Source organism: Epinephelus moara, chromosome 9, assembly GCF_006386435.1.
Source record: "Epinephelus moara isolate mb chromosome 9, YSFRI_EMoa_1.0, whole genome shotgun sequence".
In the NCBI taxonomy this organism is placed as follows: domain Eukaryota; kingdom Metazoa; phylum Chordata; class Actinopteri; order Perciformes; family Serranidae; genus Epinephelus; species Epinephelus moara.
This window is the reverse complement of record NC_065514.1, coordinates 39,170,701-39,189,280: the sequence shown is the minus strand read 5'-3', so window position 1 is coordinate 39,189,280 and position 18,580 is coordinate 39,170,701. Positions and strand designations below refer to the sequence as shown.

Below are 18,580 nucleotides of genomic sequence, written 5' to 3'. Positions count from 1 at the left end.
CCCCCAAAAAAAACCTTTAACGGGGAAAAAAAAACACGGTAGAAACCTCAGGAAGAGCAACTGAGGAGGGATCCCTCTTCCAGGACGGACAGACGTGCAACAGATGTCCTACAGAACAGATCAACATAATAAATTAACAGTAATCCATATGACACAACGAGACAGAAAGAGAGACAGAGAGAGAGACAGAGAGATGCAGGACAGACAGTAATGACAGTAGCTTACAACAACATTAATGAAAGTAATAATATTATAATTATGATTCTGGCTATTGTGGTACAATATGTTGAAAGTAAATATTAATATCTGATAGTATATGTATGTGACAATACTTCTTACACACTGAACCTTCAGATAGACACATAAATACACCTATAGATACTCAGATCAACAGGCAGACAGACAGGCAAAAAGATCTATTGCTCCAATTCTTTCGTTACAGCAGCAGGTTACATGCAGGCAGGGGAGCGGTAAAAGCACAGTGATACACATTCCACACAAGAAGAGAAAAAAATGTCTCAATAAAAAAATAAACCCCAACATGTTCTGTAAGAATACGATATATATCTTCAGAATATACAATAAAAAGAACATACTATAATACACTATAGTTATAGTAAAATAAAAAGAACTGAAATACTAAGTAATACTGAAATATTAAATATATCCATAGTATAACACACTACCAGTATATATTAGGGATGGGCGATATGGCCCTAAAATAATATCACAATATTTCGGGGTAATTTTGCAATACTGATATTCTTGATGATATGACAAATTAGTAAAAAATACATATTATTTTACTATCAACTTAAGAAAACAGTATTGCAACAAAATAAGTGATATAGTTTTACATGTTGACCAGTTTACCTTCAAATATTCAGTAAAAACTGAACAAAGATTATCTTTAAAAGGGATAGTGCACCCAAAATAAAAATTCAGCCATTATCTACTCACCCATATGCCGAGGGAGGCTCTGGTGAAGTTTTAGAGTCCTCACAACACTTACGGAGATCCGAGGGAGAAGTGGATAGCAGCACAACTGCACATCTAATGGCTGACGGCGACCCAGATTAAAACGTCCAAGAACACATAATTGAAACCACAAAATATCTCCATACTGCTCGTCCGTAGTGATCCAAGTGTCCTGAAGCCCCGACACAAAAAGTTGTTTGGAAAAACGTCATCTGAACTCTGTTTTTAGCCTCATTGTAGCCTGTACCTCTAACTGCCTCTGTGTACACTGCACTGATGTGTGTGCGCTTGCACGACCGTCAGACATGGGCACCACCTTCATGTGTGTTCACATGCCTTTTTTTTTTTTTTTTTTAAGATTATTTTTTTGGGCTTTTGCCTTTATGACAGGAGAGAGTGAATTGGGGGAGTGAGAGAGTGGGGGGACGACATGCAGCAAATGGTCGCGAGCCGGAGTCGAGCCCGCGACCACTGCAGCGAGGCATTGCCTCTGTATATGGGGCGTAAGTGTTGTGAGTACTCTAAAACTTCACCAGAGCCTCCCTTGGCATATTGGTGAGTAGATAATAGCTGAATTTTCATTTTTTGGGTGCACTATCCCTTTAATCACTTTACAAAACTGACTGCTGTTTGCGCATGGCAGGAGAGAAGAGCCAGAGACGCTGTGCTGCTGTCTGTGGATGCTCTGAATGAGTTCCCTTTGCAGAGTGGGTAACTCACAGTAACTCGCTTATAGAGTCTGAGAAGTCCCAGGCTGTTGATAAAACATTAAGGACGCCCAGGTCTAACGACGCCTCAGTTTATTCCACACCACTAAAGCTGCTCCTCTTTTTGAAACTACCGCAGTCGCTAATTATTTTGCTTTCAGCCATGTTTGTTGTTGCCGTGGGGAACGGTATGACGTCAATATGTGAACAAGTCCAAATATCGCAAATATCACAATATGTAATTTTCATATGAAATTAAAAAAATCTACCAGTGTTATTGTGAATGAGATGATATGGCACACCCCTATTATATATATATAAAGCAAGTGTACATATTTGTTTAAGTTGAAGTTTTAAGTTTGCACTGAGGTAGAGTGGAAGAGAGATGTGAACATTTGCCATGTGCAAGGTTACTGAAGTGCAAGGTTACTGAAGAGCAAACAGAGTGGAGTTTAGCTGTGACAGAATAATATAGCTGACAGTTGTCCGTGAGACAGAGGTGAGGTGTAGCAGGTGTAGTTATAGCTTTGGGCAGGAAATATTTCCTTTATCTGTCAGTCTGTCAAAGAAAGAGCTCTGCTGTTTGTCCAGTAGGTGGTGGAAAGGGTGGTCAGGATTATTTGTTCAGTGTCCTCCTCTTCACCACAGCTTCAAATGTGTCCAGTTTGCAGCCAATTATGGAGCCAGCCTTCTTAATCAGTTTATTAAGTCTGTTGATGTCACTGGCTCCAATGCTGCTTCACCAGCAGACCACAGCAAAGTACAATGCGCTGGCAACAACAGACTGATTTCCAACATCTCAATGCACAAGTTGAAGAATTTTAGCTCCCTCAGTCTATAGTAGGGGTGAGTCCGTGTACACGTGTTTGAGATCATAAACGGTTATTAATATTAGTTGTTGACTAACTAAGCTACTGTTATTACCTGCATCTCTCTCTCTGTCTCTCTCTCTCTCTCTGTCTCTCTCTNATAGTAGGGGTGAGTCCGTGTACACGTGTTTGAGATCATAAACGGTTATTAATATTAGTTGTTGACTAACTGTGATAGACTGTGTTACCTTCTCCAGTCTGGCGCTCCGAACCGTAGGGAGACACTGGTTTTCTGTAGATTATCTTTACAACTTGGCTCGTTGCTGGTAAGTAGCTCTAGCTTTACAACTTGGCTCGTTGCTGGTAAGTAGCTCTAGGAGTCCGGACCAACTCTGCTTGAAGAATGGGGATGCAGAACTGACGTCCATGCAGAAGCATATTTATTTCTCCTCTACAGCAGGAAAACATAACATAATGCAGGGCCTTCTCACAGAGACTATGCTGTAACTGGGGCCTATCTAAACACTGTAAACAGACTGCAACCACCCGTAGCATGAACAGTACTATTTTCACGGTGCCATTCCCGTCCGTACACTCTATACGCCGCTTTACTTCCCACAACATCTACTACGTCACACCCACACTGCCACCGTCTTAAAGCGAAGGCCGGTAACAACTGTGAATATGACAAGAAATGGTGTGAGACCAGGTTTGGCAACAGGTCAGTAGCCTACATGCTCCGTTCTATTAAAACGGCACGTTGGTTAAATGGCCCGTTCAGTTGGTATAACTGGGGCTTTACTGGTATAATGCAATAGCACTACCCAGCGGTGAAACCTGTGTACACATTTACACGAAAAAAAAATTACCCACGTTTAGAGATTTATGTACACGAACTCACCCCTTGTCTATAGAAGTCAGCATGTAAGCATCTGTACATGTATGGCAGCCATGCCATTCCAGTCTAACAAGCACACCTCATTCTACTTAATAAAGTAGCTACAGATCAGGGGTCTCATTTATAAAACAGTGCATAGGATCCATACTAACAGTGTATGTGTGGACAAAAGCAGAAAATGTGCCAAAAAATATTCTTATTCAAACCGTGCGTCCACCTGCTAGAGTGCAGGTTCCTTTTATAAATCCCAAATCAATTTGGAATTGTCCTCATGTGGACCCTCATGTTGCGCCCTTTACACGCCCACATTCAACCATAACTGGTTAATGCAAACCACCTCATAAATGTTAATGTATGGAAATGAGCTTGCTGATCAATGGGACTTTACAGGTGAACCACAGCAACAGCCAAGTGTCACCGCAGTGTTCATATGTTTACAGCATTTAGAATGATTGCTTTACACCTCCCCCAAACTATTGTGAACATCAGTGTATCCCCGACCCTAGGATATCATCTAAAGACGAAAGTTTGATAGGTGAACATTATTTATATATCTGAGTTTTTTATAACGATCTTGGCCTGCACTATGATGAGGACTCAAAATGAGGATATGGAGTTTAATAATTGTGAAAGAGCTGTCGTTGGCTTTATTTCCAGACTGAAATCATTTACACAATCCATGCAGGTCGTATATGGAGCTTTTTTCCTATCTTTATTCAAGTGAGTGGTATATCAGTTTGAAAGAATTATTTATTGATTTCACGTTCAGATTTTGTAATATTGTCCCTCAAAACCCTGCCCTCACACTCAAATAGCTTCTGCCTGTGCTTAGATCTACAATGTTTCTGCTCAAACTGTGTGCTCGCACTCAGATACAATGTTGCTTGCACAGATTTCCTGCTCCAGCTTCGGCTCTAAAACTTGCTCTAAAAAACTAAACACTCTTAAACTAAAGCGAGCACGCTCGCAAGGAGGCAGGGATCATTTCATTGGTCAACAATAAACCTGGCTTTCTATTGGTTGGGGGATTTTGACAGGGTTGTTACACAAAAAAATCCAAGCGCAAGGCAGAAATATGAGAGCAGAAATTCCACGAGCGCACAGAAGCAGCTTAAGGGCGAGGAGAAGAGCTGAAGCTGGAGCAGGAAATCTGTGCAAGCAACATTGTATCTGAGTGCGAGCACACAATTTGAGCAGAAACAGAGTAGATATAAGCGCAAGCAGAGGCTATTGGAGTGCGAGGGTAGGGTTTTGAGGGACAATATTAGAAAATCTGAACGTGAAATCAATAAATAATTCTCTCAAATTGATATATCACTCTCTTGAATAAAGATAGGAAAAAAGCTCCATAGTGGTGAAAATGTACGTAAGGTGGCTGGAGAAGGAAAAGTGTGTAGCATCCACCGCAATGTCTTAAGTGCGCTCTGTGTGCACACAGTCGTGTTCACTGCAGCAAAAATACTACCTAAAAACTTAAATTGTGCTTGGTGATGCTCTGTTTTGCAATTATTTAGTGCTGTTTGATATGTGCTCTACCGCTGACCATGAGTGTCAGCTGCATCCCTCCCATCTGTGCTCTGGGGGTGGGAATGAGATGGTGAGACAGCCCTGATAAAATAATGAGCAGAATTCGAAGTGAGATTTGAGATGGCTTCTAATTATAACTGAAAGGTGTTTATGGACAACCTCCATTTCTCACAAAACGTTCTTTTTTCTGTAACGTTACAGCTTCAGCATCGTCCTAATCGGTGTTTTTTCGTTTTGTCTGTGGTTTACTTACACCTGGTAAATGTCGTCACATGACGCCCGTGGTGATAGCTTGCTCGCTATTAACAGCAGATCATGGATCTGGGCACACGATATGCCTACGTGCGTGCGCGTCCTCCGAGTAGGCCTACAGGTTCCTTGATGCAGCGGGGATCAATTTAAGTGCAACACACAACAAACTGAGCGCCGGTCTGCTATCAGCCACCGTCAAATAGCTATTATATATAATTTATTACATGACTATTTTGGTACAAACATTTAGCCGCCAATGTGGCGGATAGCCTTCTGAGATTTAGTCACCAAATGGAAAATCTACCCGCATTTGACGCTTGGCGGGTGTTAATTTTCAGCCCTGATTATTAATCTACTCCACTGTCTCAGATGCGAATATTACACTTTAATTGCACTACTTTTATTTTAAAGATTTTGCTTGGCCTATTAGTTACAATACATTTGTACAATTGCCTAATATAAATTTGTTGCTAGGTTATATTATTATAGGTTACAATAAACCACCCAGCAGTATTAAAGTCAATAAAATGACCACCTTTATCTGCTGCAGCATCAGTGTTATTAACACATTCGTTATTAAGGAAAACCTAAAATGTTGTTACTATTGGCCCAGGTCTCCGAAAATATTGACTCTCAGAGTAATGAGAAACGTTTTGAAAGATAACTTAGTGCCTGAAAATAATTACTTAAATCATTTTGAAAAAGTTGCTCATTAAGAGACTTACATTTTAAAATAACATTAACATTAATTACGAGACAAAATCATTTTTGTTTGTTTATAATATGAAGAATTGTGAATTGTGAATATGAAGTTATTAAAGTTAAAGAGGCAACAGATAGGACCCCCGATGATACACCGGTCTGTCTGTCTGTCTCTCTCTGTCTCTCTCTCTCTCGTTATCATTACTACTACTACTACTACTACTACTACTACTACTACTACTACTACTACTACTACTACTATTATCTACTGTTATTATACACATGATTATTGTCACATATGTATACTATCAGATATCAATATATACTTTCAACATATTGTACCACAGTAACCACTATAATTATAATATTATTACTGTCATTAATGTTGTTGTAAGCTACTGTCATTACCGTCTGTCCTGCATCTCTCTCTGTCTCTGTCTGTCTCTCTCTGTCTCCCTCTCTCTTTCTGTCTCATTGTATCATACGGATTACTGTTAATTTATTATGTTGATCTGTTCTGTACGACATCTATTGCACGTCCTGGAAGGGGGATCCCTCCTCAGTTCCTCTTCCTGAGGTTTCTACCCTTTTTTCCCCGTTAAAGGGGTTTTTTGGGGAGTTTTTCCTTATCTGCTGTGAGGGTCCTTCCCCGTTAAAGGGGTTTTTTGGGGAGTTTTTCCTTATCTGCTGTGAGGGTCCTAAGGACAGAGGGATATCGTATGCTGTAAAGCCCTGTGAGGCAAATTGTGATTTGTGATATTGGGCTTTATAAATAAAACTGATTGACTGATTGATAATGCAAATAATTATACCAAAATGCACATTACCAGTACAACCAACTCACAGTAAATTATACCAATATCAGTATCAGTACAAACAACAGTAGACACGTAAGGGATAATGTATAGTGAGCCGGTGACTGTTGAAAAATAACTCCCGACAGGGGAATAGAACCCCGACGTGCAGCAGAGTTATTATTAACTGTCACTGGCTCACTATACATTATCCCGCTTAGAACATGGCTTACTACTAAAACATTCAAATGTTACAACTGACATCAATATTATTAAATTGTTGGCAGAGTATAGTGACAGAGGAGAGGCGTTCACCTGACAAACGGGAGCGGAGGAGAGGATTTTACTCCACTTCTCCCGGTCGGAGATGCTGAGTGCCCAGTAGCTGCAAAGGCTGCCCTCACATTTATGGCCAGTGACTGACATGATCTCCCTGCTCTCCAGGACAGCTTGGGAGAGCTGTGTGGACTAACGTTAACTGATTTTGATGCTCCTCAGTCTAAGGCCGTTGCAGTGAAAAGTCCAGTGTTCACTTTAGCTGGGCGTAACTTAGCTGGGAGATGTCCGTCGATAGCTGCCTCCGTGAGAAGAGAACAGAAGGAAGGGAGGGAGGTATCACTGTCCGAGGGCTGCCGTAGATGGCAACAAGGATGTCAGCCGACCAACACTCGCTACCTGGTCCCTGGTTGCGGTGATTTGCGATGCTGGCCAGCTAGGAATTAACTAGCAGCCAGTACAGTACAGTCCTCTCTCATCTAGCTAACATTTAGCCGTGTTACTTACTGATCCATTAGAAAGAAAGCTAGCTGGACATCGGTTTTGAAGCCTCTTTGGTCACGGAGCTCCCTCCATCTCTTGAACACCTGACAGGTTTACTCTTGTTTTTCCTCTTCTTTTATCACTCTCCTTTTTGCTCTTCTTTGCCTCCTCAGACAGGGGAGCTCGTTTTCTTTTGCTAGGCCGTGTTTCACTTGTCTCCAAACTTTGTCCGTCTGCCATTGTGTTCGTGACTCAACTATCTCATGCCCAGCTCCTCATAAGTAGGGATGCCTATCGGCTGCCGATATTAGCAAAAAACGTGCATCGGGATCGGACTGCATGGAAAAATGCCGATCCAAGAACTCCGATCCAGTTTTTCACGGACTCCAATCAAGGTTTTCCGGCCAGCCCAGCACTCCGCAATTCAAGCAGTCCATGCCAGTGATCCGCTCCAGCACTTACTATCAATCCACCAGGCCAGCATGCAGACGGCAGACACACACGGAGGGAAGGGTAGGAAGAGTAGTGGTCAATTTAGGCGGTGGGCCGAAGCCGCGTATCTGCATTAGTTTTAGAAAGTAATGATCCCCGTGCAGGGACAACCTGGATTTGTAAAATTGTTAAGATTATTTTATTCTTCATCAGATCCGGGTTGTTGCCACTCGATATTCTTGCACATTTTTCCACAATTATAATTTAAAGTTTGTTTAATATTCAGGCAAACACTGCAGTCTACTATAACATTTTGACCAATAGAACGCTAAGATTTCGAGGGAGGGCCGTCGTTAGCCTATCGGATTTAGCTACTGAGCACAGCTGTTCAACGGAGGAATCGGCAGATGGACACGACGGAGAGAAGTAAGTAACGTTATTATATTATTAAAACTTGATTGTTTTGTACAGTATTGAGTTCAAACGCATGACTTGCAACTTGTGTTTTGTACAGTATTGAGTTCAAACGTATGGTGACATTTTGCAAGTGTAAAAGTAACGTTAGCGTTAGCTTTAGCAAAAAAGCGCTCGCTAGCAGCTTCACGCACTTTATGGGTAAAGTGAAGTTGAAGTGGCTTGCATCTTATTTCTCATTGGGTTACGTTAGGTCTCTTAAGTCCTTAATTGTGGTAGAAATAACCGGGACTGTTGCACGTTTATTAGAGTATCTGCTGACCAACATCACTGAGTCTCATAAACCAAGCAAACACGCTATGATGATGATGTATAAACAATGTTGTCATTTAATCATTGTTTCCTCACATAACCTCCATGGAAACAGCAGAAGAGAACTAACAGCTAAACGAAAAAAAGTAAGGTTTTGAAAAGAGCTTTAACTGATTGTAAATCACATGTGTGGCATTAGAGAGTTTTGTAACAAAGAAACAAAGCAAAACATATACATTATATAGAAAGCTAACGTTACATCATTTTTTCCCCTCCTGCAGGAGTCATCACACACACCACTGCCTACTCAAAGGATGAAGCCATATGGGCCTAGTCTTCTTCAAAAGGCCCATTATCACAATTTGTGCATTGACACAGGTTTGTACATGGCAGCTCATGCAGTTTACATGTGCATCTGCCCTTAACACAGTTGGTTTTTTTACAGGCACAATGCACAAGCTCCAGTATCGCCTCTGGTGCTGGGGGGAGTGTCATCCATTCCACCTCATACAAATCTCTTGCCATCTTCCAGCCATGACTTATGGGAGGAGGAATGTCTGGCCTACACTCAAGGCTCCTCCTGTGTATTGCTGCCTGAAAGTTTGCCCGCTTGATGTGTTGGTACAAGGAGTCTTTGTTTGGAGGTAGTTGTCTCTCAGAGCACTTTCCAGTTTTGAAAAGTTTAGCCCTTGCAATGTTAATGTCCTGGCAGTCCTTTTGATCATATAGATCACATGTAAATGCTTCCACTGCCTGAAGGAGTTCTGGTGATGGGGAGAAGCTAGTGCCTAATTCTCTAAATAGACTGACATATTCAACTTTAGAATTTAGTTTCTTGTATGCCTTTGCTTTCCCCACCCCATGCAGAGCACTCACAGTGTCGCAACCAGAGAAGGCATGCAGACCAACAAGGGCTTCACATTTGTCTTTGCCAAGATGGGCATGAAGGCTGTTAATGTCAACAATGTGTGGGTTTCTCTCTTTGGCTGTGTGGAAGTACAGGTGACCATCAATGTGGCTGCAGAATGCAAGTGCCAACACAAAGACATCAGTGTCCGGGCTCTTGATCACCAGGTCAGTGCTGTATTTTGCTGCACAAACTGCATGCAGCATAAGTCTGGTGTCTGCTTCCTCTTGAGTTGTCTCAAGGTCTCGAACCTCTGTTACTTCAAGGTCAGTGTAGTTCTCGTTCATTTTAATTGAGTGACATTTTTCTCCATGCCCAACAATGATTCTTACATTTTCAATTATGTTTCTTGCAGATGTGCTCCAGTGTTGGAAGAAATACTCCAGCAAGTTTTCTTTATTTTGCCCACATGCCAGGAATTTTTTCCACTGCTTTGGTGTTTTTTGGTCATCTCCATATATTTTGATTTTTTGACAACCCTCTTCTGCCCTCCTACTTCGCTCAGCATTTTTGATGCTTTGGATTCTGTATGTGTCGCATACAAAATGAAGCTCTGTGGACTTGGTTCCTTTAGCTGAGTTAACTAATGTCCTCAGTACATGGTCAGCATATAGGCCAAATGTTGGTTGTGGCTTTAGCTGTTGCACTAGTGCCATAGCATCCCAAATCCAAACTGAACCATCTGGAATGTTCTTCTCTGATGCAGGTGGTCTGATCTCCTCCTCCAAGATGTGCATCAGCTTGGCTTTGTTGGTTTTTACCAGAGAGCCATCAAAGTTGGCCAGTGACTGTGGCAAAGGACCCAGACTGTAAGTGAGCATTTCATCTATGTTAATTTGTCTAACATTGCCCACAACAATTAACCTGGCAAACAAGTTGCGGTGAGATGTCAAAGTGATTTCTTTTCCTCTAACTTTTGTGACTGTACTGTGGCCAGTGTCTTTGAATGTTTTGATTTTCATTTTCTTGATCGGGTCGTGGAATGATGCCTCTGCCTTGACAATCCTTTTTTCACAGAAGTCTGTGAGAGCCTTAACACCACTTTGTTTTGCCCCCAGTAAGTCTTCAGCAACATTATCGGATGCCTGTTGACCAGAGGAGATTTGATAAAGAGACTGTCCATTCAGCGAAGGGTCGAAGGGATTGACCATATTTTGGATAGTGGTGATAATATTCAACACATCAGCCTCATCTCTCTGCAGTCTCGTGGTGTCCAGCTCAGAGTTTAGATGCAATACTGGGCACTGTCCAGCCATTGATTTACATTCAAGTGTGATGGCTGCCCGCTCATGTTGTGTTAAGGTCCATCTGTGAACTGCACCCTTGTTTAGAGAGAACCCACTGATGCCTCCCTTTGTCTTTGAATCGCGATTGGCTGTTTGTTCAATGACTTGATCACATGCAGTGCCGGCAAAACCATGTTTCTGATGCCTTTGTGCCACAAAGTCACCTGAAAGAAGCTGCTGGTGTGCTGAAGGATGTGTGTCTTCCAGATTGGTCATCTCAACCCAATATGCTGTGAGATATCTGGCATAATTGACTTTATCACATGCAAAAAACCATGGCAGCATACACTGCACAGTTGACAAATGGAGAGCCCAGTTTCCCTCTCGGGTTGCCCTGATGAAGAGAAGCAAGTTTTCCACCATTTCAATGTATGTGCTCCAAAATGTGAAGGTCTGGTTGGAGTTGTTTTTTTCCACAAAAACTTCGTAGCTTTTCAGCAACTGCAGAAATACATCAGATGTAAGCATGGCATTGAACTCTTCACTTGGAAAGGTCTTTTGCAAATCCGTTGCAACTTTTAAAGCTGCTGCATGGTCCTCTTGTGTGAGAGTGCCCAGGTATGCCTGCCAGCGCAATCTCTGCAGTGCTTCCATCAGGAGCTTGTGGGCCCGTATGCTCCTGTTGTAGTGATGGCCTGAGAGAACTCCATCAATAGAACCTGCAGCCACAACTTCAGATTCAATCAAGACATCCTGTAAGCCTGCATCAGCAAAAAGCTTCCCAATACAGGAAAGATATGCCATAGCTGTGTGAAACTCTCCCATCCTTATTACAAGTCTCTCTGAGAAAGTGCTTGTCTGCCAACGTATCTCTTGGGCCTTAGCATATATGGCTTGATCCATAACTATCACTATTTCTTTTTGTTTCAGATTGTCAGCAATAGCAGTAGAGCGGCTCAGGATGGTGTGGACAGTGTTGAGATCTGTTGGGCTAGCATCAATGACAGGTAGGTAGCCTACATTTGTAGAGGGTAGGATTGTGTCCTGCTTTAACATTATGTTAAAACCTGTCCATCCAGGAATGACTTTCCCCTCGGCCTCCTGTACTTTCATTAGGAAGAATGCAGCATCAGTTCTCCTTCCAGTGGTTTGGGCATCTCTGTATTTGTCCTGCTGGAGATCTACCTTGAGCACTACATTCTGTGGACCAGACCTCCTTCCTCTTGTGTAGGTTGAAAGATTTAGTGGAGGAGGATGAACAGACCGCGCTCTTGTTCTTTGTCTGGATGATGTGGAGGGTAAAGATGCTGACTCACTAGCCATGGTCTGCTGAATAATTATTCCATTGGTGTTGTGCGTTGTTCCTTTACCTGAAAGTGTCTCCTCTCCAAAGTCATTATTATCCCAGACAAGTGTGGCAGGTAATTCAACCCTGATGTTTTCTGGGATGTATATATCTCCTCTCTCCACTTGTAGGTGAGCAAGGGCTGTATCATGCTCAAGAACCTGGGAGTTAGATGAGCAGTGGCCAAGACCATTCAACAACCCTATGAGCTGTGCTGAGCCTGTCATATGCCGAACTGCCATTGCAAGAGAGCACTGTTTTGGCATGAGCCACCGTCCTTTGGTCGCCAAGGTAATGAGATCCTGACAAGTTGACACTATCTTTCTGCTGTCCTCTAAAGTAACCTCAACACGTTCATTGTCTGATGGTTGTGTTGAAATGCCAGATGTCCATGCAACAAAGTTAAAAAGTTGGTGAGGTACGAAGTCCAGGGCATTATTCAGTGTAAGGTCAGTTGCTCTTGGAGGCCATGGGAGCTTTGGTGATGTTTTTGATGTCTTACAGATGATGTCCCTCAGGGTGACCGCTGCATGATATAAAAGACGAGACCTATCTGTCGTGATGGTGGCATTATCAGGCTGTCTTTGAGTCATCAGTGATGTTTCTCCTTCACTGTCTTCAGATGAGGAGGAAGAGGAGGAAGTGGCAACTTCATGAATGATCTCCTCAGCTGTCAGATCATCAACATACACAAGATATGTTGTAGATGCCTTTTGAAATCTCAAGAAAGGATGTGACTTTTGAAGTCTTGCCTTGAGTAAGTGAGCCTTGTATGTTGGAATGTTAACTCCCTCCCTTTCCAGAACAACATTCTTAAAAAGCATATTCAGCTTTGAGAGTCGAAGCACCTCCCGTTTTTTTACAAGCTTCTCCTCGATCACTGTTTTACAGAAATGTTTGTACCCATTCTCATACAAGTTGCTTTCTGTGTTCTCACTTTTCTTTTTTGACAGGTACCGTGTGTAGTCTCTGAAACAGGAGAAGTGGTATCGTGCCTCACTAGCCACTAGGTCCCTGTCACGAATGTGTAGAAGCAGACTCTCATCCTGTCTTTCTTCAGCAGCAAGAAGTAACTTCCCTGCAGTGAGTGTTTCACACCGAGAAAGTTTTTCTTTTATTCTCTTCCGGCTGTGTGCTTCAAATCTGTATTTTTCATGTTTGCAAATCAAACACTGTATTGGGAGCAGGTGTGGTGCTCTCTCAGATGTATGGAAGTCACTTGTGTGTGATCTTAGAGCCCGTGTCTTTGCCGGAGTTTCCTCACCATCCTCTGTCTCTGTTGCTACTTCTAGCACTAAAAGACAAACAGAAGACATCCACAGATTCAGGCTTCACCTTGGTTTTAAGCTGTGCACCATTCTTATTCCCCTACATCACTGGGTCGTGACATCACAATTATTGTATGTGAAGACACATCTTTATTCATATATGTAGTGCTTGTTAAAGCAACACTCTGTAACTTTGACCATGACCCGTGGCTTCAAAAAACTAAACTATGCACGTTAGTATGTCGCACAAAACAGCAATTTTAGTAAAACCGGGTGATATTTTATGGAGAAAATGTCCTCTGGTTTTCCCTCTGATGTCCTACCACTGCTCGGTCTCAACTCTGTGATTCACGGAGGTTCCTGAAAGCAACATGCAGACCGAAGCTGCAGCTGCAGCTGCAGCTGCAGCTGCAGCGGTGGGTAGTTGGGGACAGCTCTGCGTAGTTGGGGACAGCTCTGCTAAATAAGCTTCGGTCTGCAGGCAGCCTACATGTTGCTTTCAGGAACCTCCGTGAATCACAGAGTTGAGACCAAGCAGTCTAGGACATCAGAGGGGAAACCAGAGGACATTTTCTCCATAAAATATGACCTGGTTTTACTAAAATTGCTGTTTTGTGTGACGCATAAACGTGCATGGTTAAGTTTCAGTTTTTGAAGCCCCATGTCGCAGCCAAAGTTGCATACTGTTGCTTTAATAGTTGGCTTAGTACTTGTGTGTCAGAAATAGGGAGTACTAATGCTTGCATATTTTTCTTAAATAGGTCCCATACTATTCTGTCCTACCTCACTTGGGGGGAAAATAGCAGTTGTATAAAAATGATTTTACTTTTGTGTTATTTCAGTAGATCATCTGAGATTAGGGTGACCAGACATCCCCAATTTGGGTGACCTGTCCCGAGCTAGAGCTGTCCCCGGAAATGTCCCCAATTTCAACTGTGGATAAAAAAAACCACAAGTGAAATAGACACCACAGCTCTGATTCTGGTTGCGCACAGACTAATGCAGTAACATATACTGTTGTTGGTGGCTGTATTATAGTGAACTGTGAACATTACCGTGTGTGAGAGCCATTTGTATTAAATGTGTGTATTTGTATTTTTTGTTACACTCCCGCCACTTGGGAGTAGTGGTACTGGCAATTGGGCAGCGCCAGAGTTTATATAATCCAGGTGTAACCACACACAGGTGTTGCTGTGTGGAGGCGAAGTTTTTTGACCGTGCTGCATGCACCAGGCGCTGTGGAGACGACAGTCGAGTTATTTTGTTTGCTTATTTTTGGTTTATGAGTGGCAAATGGCTGTACCTGAACTGAATGAAAGTAAGTAATAAATCAACATTGGAAAACTGGAAATATTGTCTGTAGTGCATTGCACACGTCATAAATTACCTCAAATGGCAACCGTGGTGGTGGCCTTTTTTTGATAGGCGAAGGGTCACTACACCGTGTGATAGCTATTACAATATATTATGATGTGACTCTGTTTTAGGAGAGGAAGATTACTGATAGAAGAGTAAAAGGAAGCAGGAGGAAAAAAAATGTCCTTTAATGACAAGATACCAAAAAACAAAACATTTACGCCTGTAGACCACAATGACACAGTGGTCCATTGCATTCTTTGAAAGTCGTCAAAATACATGAAACCGCAATTGCCCCCATTTTTTATTTCATAATGATAATATTTAATGACTTCTGTACTCTGAACTTGAAATGTCTCTGCTTTTCATTTCAGAAATCTGGTCACCTTATCTGAGATGAAATGGAAATAACAACTGCGTGTTTTCCCTGGCTGTTTTTAATTAATGTAGTTTGTGAATGTTACTGAGCACTTTATTGGACTTCAGAAGTAATGTGAATGAGTGAGGGACTTTATTTAAGTTGTACTTTTCTTAATCTCAACAGTGTTAACTGCAGCTAGATGGGCAAATGACTCCCTCCTGTGATGGAATCAAGTGGGTGAGAATGCATTGATCTGATTTATCAAATACATTTTGACTAGGGTTTTGCTCATTTGAGTAGAGTGAAATACAAAGCTTATGTCTGAACAGTGAATTATGCACAATAAACTTGAGTTGTCAGAACCTGATCGTGTGAGAGGATGTCATTGTAGCTCCTAATTTCTTTTCTTTGTTCACAGATTCAGCGTTCAAGATTCAGATTTGAAGTTCAAGATCCACATTTACAGTTTCACACTGCATGTTTGATACCAACCTTCTGTTCCCTTTTCCTTTTGAATTAAAGCTTCCTTTTCTCTTCTCTTCTGGGCTCGTTTTATTTTTGTTATGTTAGTAAAATGGATGTAGCAGTCCCTGTGATAGCCAGCATTAGCTGGTATAGCATATTCAGCAGGTTCCTGGCTGTGAAAGTTAAATCTCCGCACTGCCTCTAAAGCTACAAGACTCTCTTCAGTCCCTAAATCTTTCCACTCAAACACTGATTTAACAAATTTTTGCCATCCTGTGTCTGTAAAAGGAGTGATTGGTCCATCTCTCTGAATTAAATGCATACAGCACTCCATTTCTTATGCTAATGTGATGCTAGCAAACAAAAAAAAAAAAAAAAAGAACAAAGATTAATATAGTGGTGGGAGGGGGGTCGTTTTTATGACGTTTCATCATTTTGACAGATAAATGACAGGTGAAGTTCCCAAGCAAGATAACAGACCTCAAATTTGTGAAATCAGATATGTTTATTTTGTATAAAGCTCACAGAGAAAATATACATGGTACCTACATAGACTGTTTAAAAAGTCCGTAACGTGTAAAGACCAAGTTATGTATTGAAGACATAAAAGAGACTTATTAGGCCATGTATGTATGGCTCTACATGCAGCGCCATTTTTCCAAGGTTTTTTTTCTTTTTTCCAAGCGTCCCATTGGACGATAACTACAATCACGTCACGCATGTCGGCCCCCCAACGTAGCTGTCTGCTCTGTTTGCCGGAAAAAAGGTAACGTGATAAAGTGACCGATCTACAAAAATGCGCAAGAAGTACCGGTGGCAACAATTTTCTTTTGATTTATTGAAAACTTAAGTTGTCAACAAAAATCTGGGTCCTCCCCCGATAGGGATCGTATAAATACAAGGAATCGCGGCTTCGGCCCACCGCCTAATTTAGTTAACTACTTGTTTTCTGCTCTGGTTTTTTGAGAGTGATATTTTTATTTGGTTTACAAATTTACTTACTGTTTAAGTAAAGAGCACCGATGGCATTGTTTTGGGCACAATTAGTCAAATTGGAGCCATGGATGGACTATTGCTTGTTTAAACAGTTGTACAATATTGTGTGTGGTTTTTTGTCCCCTCTGATGGTCCCAGGAAACAGCAGCACCAGGCTGGCACTGACACTACTAAAATAACTGAAAAGGAAAGGCTGCATTGTTTGTTAAATGTCAACAATGTCATTTTAAAGATTTCTTGTGTTGATTTATTTTCTATTTATTAAGGGGCCAAAGCAGCCATAGGAAACCAGCTATATTTTTTTTTATTTAATGTTAATGTTCAAGTTTAAAGTTTGTTTATTTAACCCTGTTAACAATAAACGGGTCAGTTTCTCATACCAACTGTTGTGGATCTTTCTAACTAACCCGAATAAGTAGTTGTTCTTGTTAGAGTAATATCGCTTGATCAAACCTTTTCTAACATGACTGACAACAAAATAAGTGAATATGTATAATACGCGCTTGGATCGGATCGGTATCGGTATCGGCCAAAACTCAAGGCTGTAATATCGGATCGGAAGTGAAAAAGCTGGATCGGGACATCCCTACTCATAAGGACCAGCTCAAGTCCCTGATTGGCTGACCGACCAGTTTCACAATACACAATGCGTTTCCTGCCGTAAAGCAGATTTTTTTCCACAAAATTTCGGCACTGGTGGCAGAAGTTTATTACAAAGATTACAAAGCCACTAAGTAACCTATGTAAACGCTGATAGTCTGATTTTACTGTGGCCACTACCCTGTGCAACCCACATTATTTTCATAATGATATATTTAGAAAAAAAATGTTGTCTGTTGCCTCTTTAAGAATTGTTATTCTTGATGTACAGCACTTTGTTTCAGCTGTGGTTGTTTTTAAGGTGCTTAACAAATAAAGCTTGATTGGATTTGATTGGAATTGTAAAATGTCCCTTTTACGAGGTAGATCGACAGTGACGATGTGTTGTTGAATGTTTGCATCAAAAGTTCGTATAGCCCACTTGGTGTGATGATCTGAGTGACTGAAACCTATTCAGATGCAACACTCACCCATTCAGAGGGAATGAAAAGGTTCATGGCAATGCTAATTATGTGTTTGAGCCGCCACCTTCCAAGATAAACAGGACCACATTATGTTGCGTTAGTGAAAGGCTACTTCAGTCCTTTCCAGTTAAACTCTGCAGGCTATGTGCAGCTTGACTGTCGTTGCGGCTGCATGTGAGGATGTAATGCCAATTTCAGCCTGCAGTGTTTCCCCTAGGATGGAGTTGTAGCAGAGGAGGTGAAGCACGCGCACAAAAAAATATTTAATACGAGCGAAACTTTTTTGTACGCTTGCAAAGCACAGCCTGCTGGCATGTTTCTATCTACTGGCACCAGAAGGGCTCTTTTGTGTACTAATTTTTCATAACCGTTTGTGATCTCAAACACGTGTACACGTTTACACATGTACACGGACTCACCCCTATTTGTGTGTATGCAATGTTTATAAATGAGACCCCAGGTGATCACCTGAATCAAATCTTGTTTAGCGAGGCAAAATATACAAACCGCGACTGTGGTCATTACTATCCTTTTGCAATGGGACCAGCAGAATGGCAATAATAGCGCTTGTCGTTCCTCAAAAAGTAGTTGACCATGTCAAAAAAAAATTGAAAAGAAAAGCTGTATGCGAGGAAAGAGTGTTCAATTCTGGCTTTTCTGGCAGAGGGATATAGTGAGCATCAGGTTGCAGGGTCCGACATTAACGGTTGCCCGAATGCCCAGGGCAAGTAAAAATAGCCGGCGGGCCAGCAGACCCTGCGCAGACATGCCCGATCGGGCAAGCAGCACCGACTCGGATTTTTTTTTTTTTCCTAATCGCAGGGCAGGAATTATACCATGGCCAAACGGCCAGTGCCGTGGATGCCCCGGAGTGTGGCCATAATGCCCCTCCTACCCATATGACCTGACCCGAAAAGATGCAGAAAAATTGATCCACGCTTTTGTTACCTCTAGGCTGGATTACTGTAACTCGCTATTATCAGGTAGCTCTAGTAAGTCCTTAAAAAC

General features: G+C 41.8%; 1 protein-coding gene and 1 long non-coding RNA gene across 21 annotated transcripts in view; one reads left to right on the top strand and one right to left on the bottom strand.

The window, feature by feature from the left end:
• The window catches only part of LOC126395392 (uncharacterized), an 83,611-nt gene that overhangs the window by 55,932 nt on the left and 9,099 nt on the right, over positions 1 to 18,580 (bottom strand). For 3 of the 4 annotated variants that reach the window (XM_050052822.1, XM_050052821.1, XM_050052820.1), the window contains exon 4: positions 47 to 108. The exons of the other annotated variant lie outside the window; for it this stretch is intronic. In XM_050052822.1, coding sequence (XP_049908779.1) covers positions 47 to 108 — 62 coding nt within the window. The remainder of the gene's footprint in view (positions 1 to 46; positions 109 to 18,580) is intronic. 4 annotated transcript variants of the gene reach the window in all.
• On the top strand, positions 8,058 to 15,587 carry LOC126395393 (uncharacterized). 17 transcript variants are annotated; one of them, XR_007570454.1, is made up of 11 exons: positions 8,070 to 8,284; positions 8,866 to 9,228; positions 9,587 to 9,757; positions 9,847 to 10,093; positions 10,198 to 10,300; positions 10,550 to 11,724; positions 12,194 to 12,353; positions 12,567 to 12,819; positions 13,016 to 13,145; positions 15,231 to 15,284; positions 15,466 to 15,587. It is a non-coding gene; the product is annotated as an uncharacterized LOC126395393 (long non-coding RNA). The 17 variants fall into 17 exon arrangements; XR_007570457.1 differs by having other exon boundaries at positions 8,097 to 8,284; positions 11,648 to 11,724; XR_007570453.1 differs by having other exon boundaries at positions 8,058 to 8,284; positions 8,866 to 8,962; positions 9,117 to 9,228; positions 9,452 to 9,757; positions 9,847 to 11,724.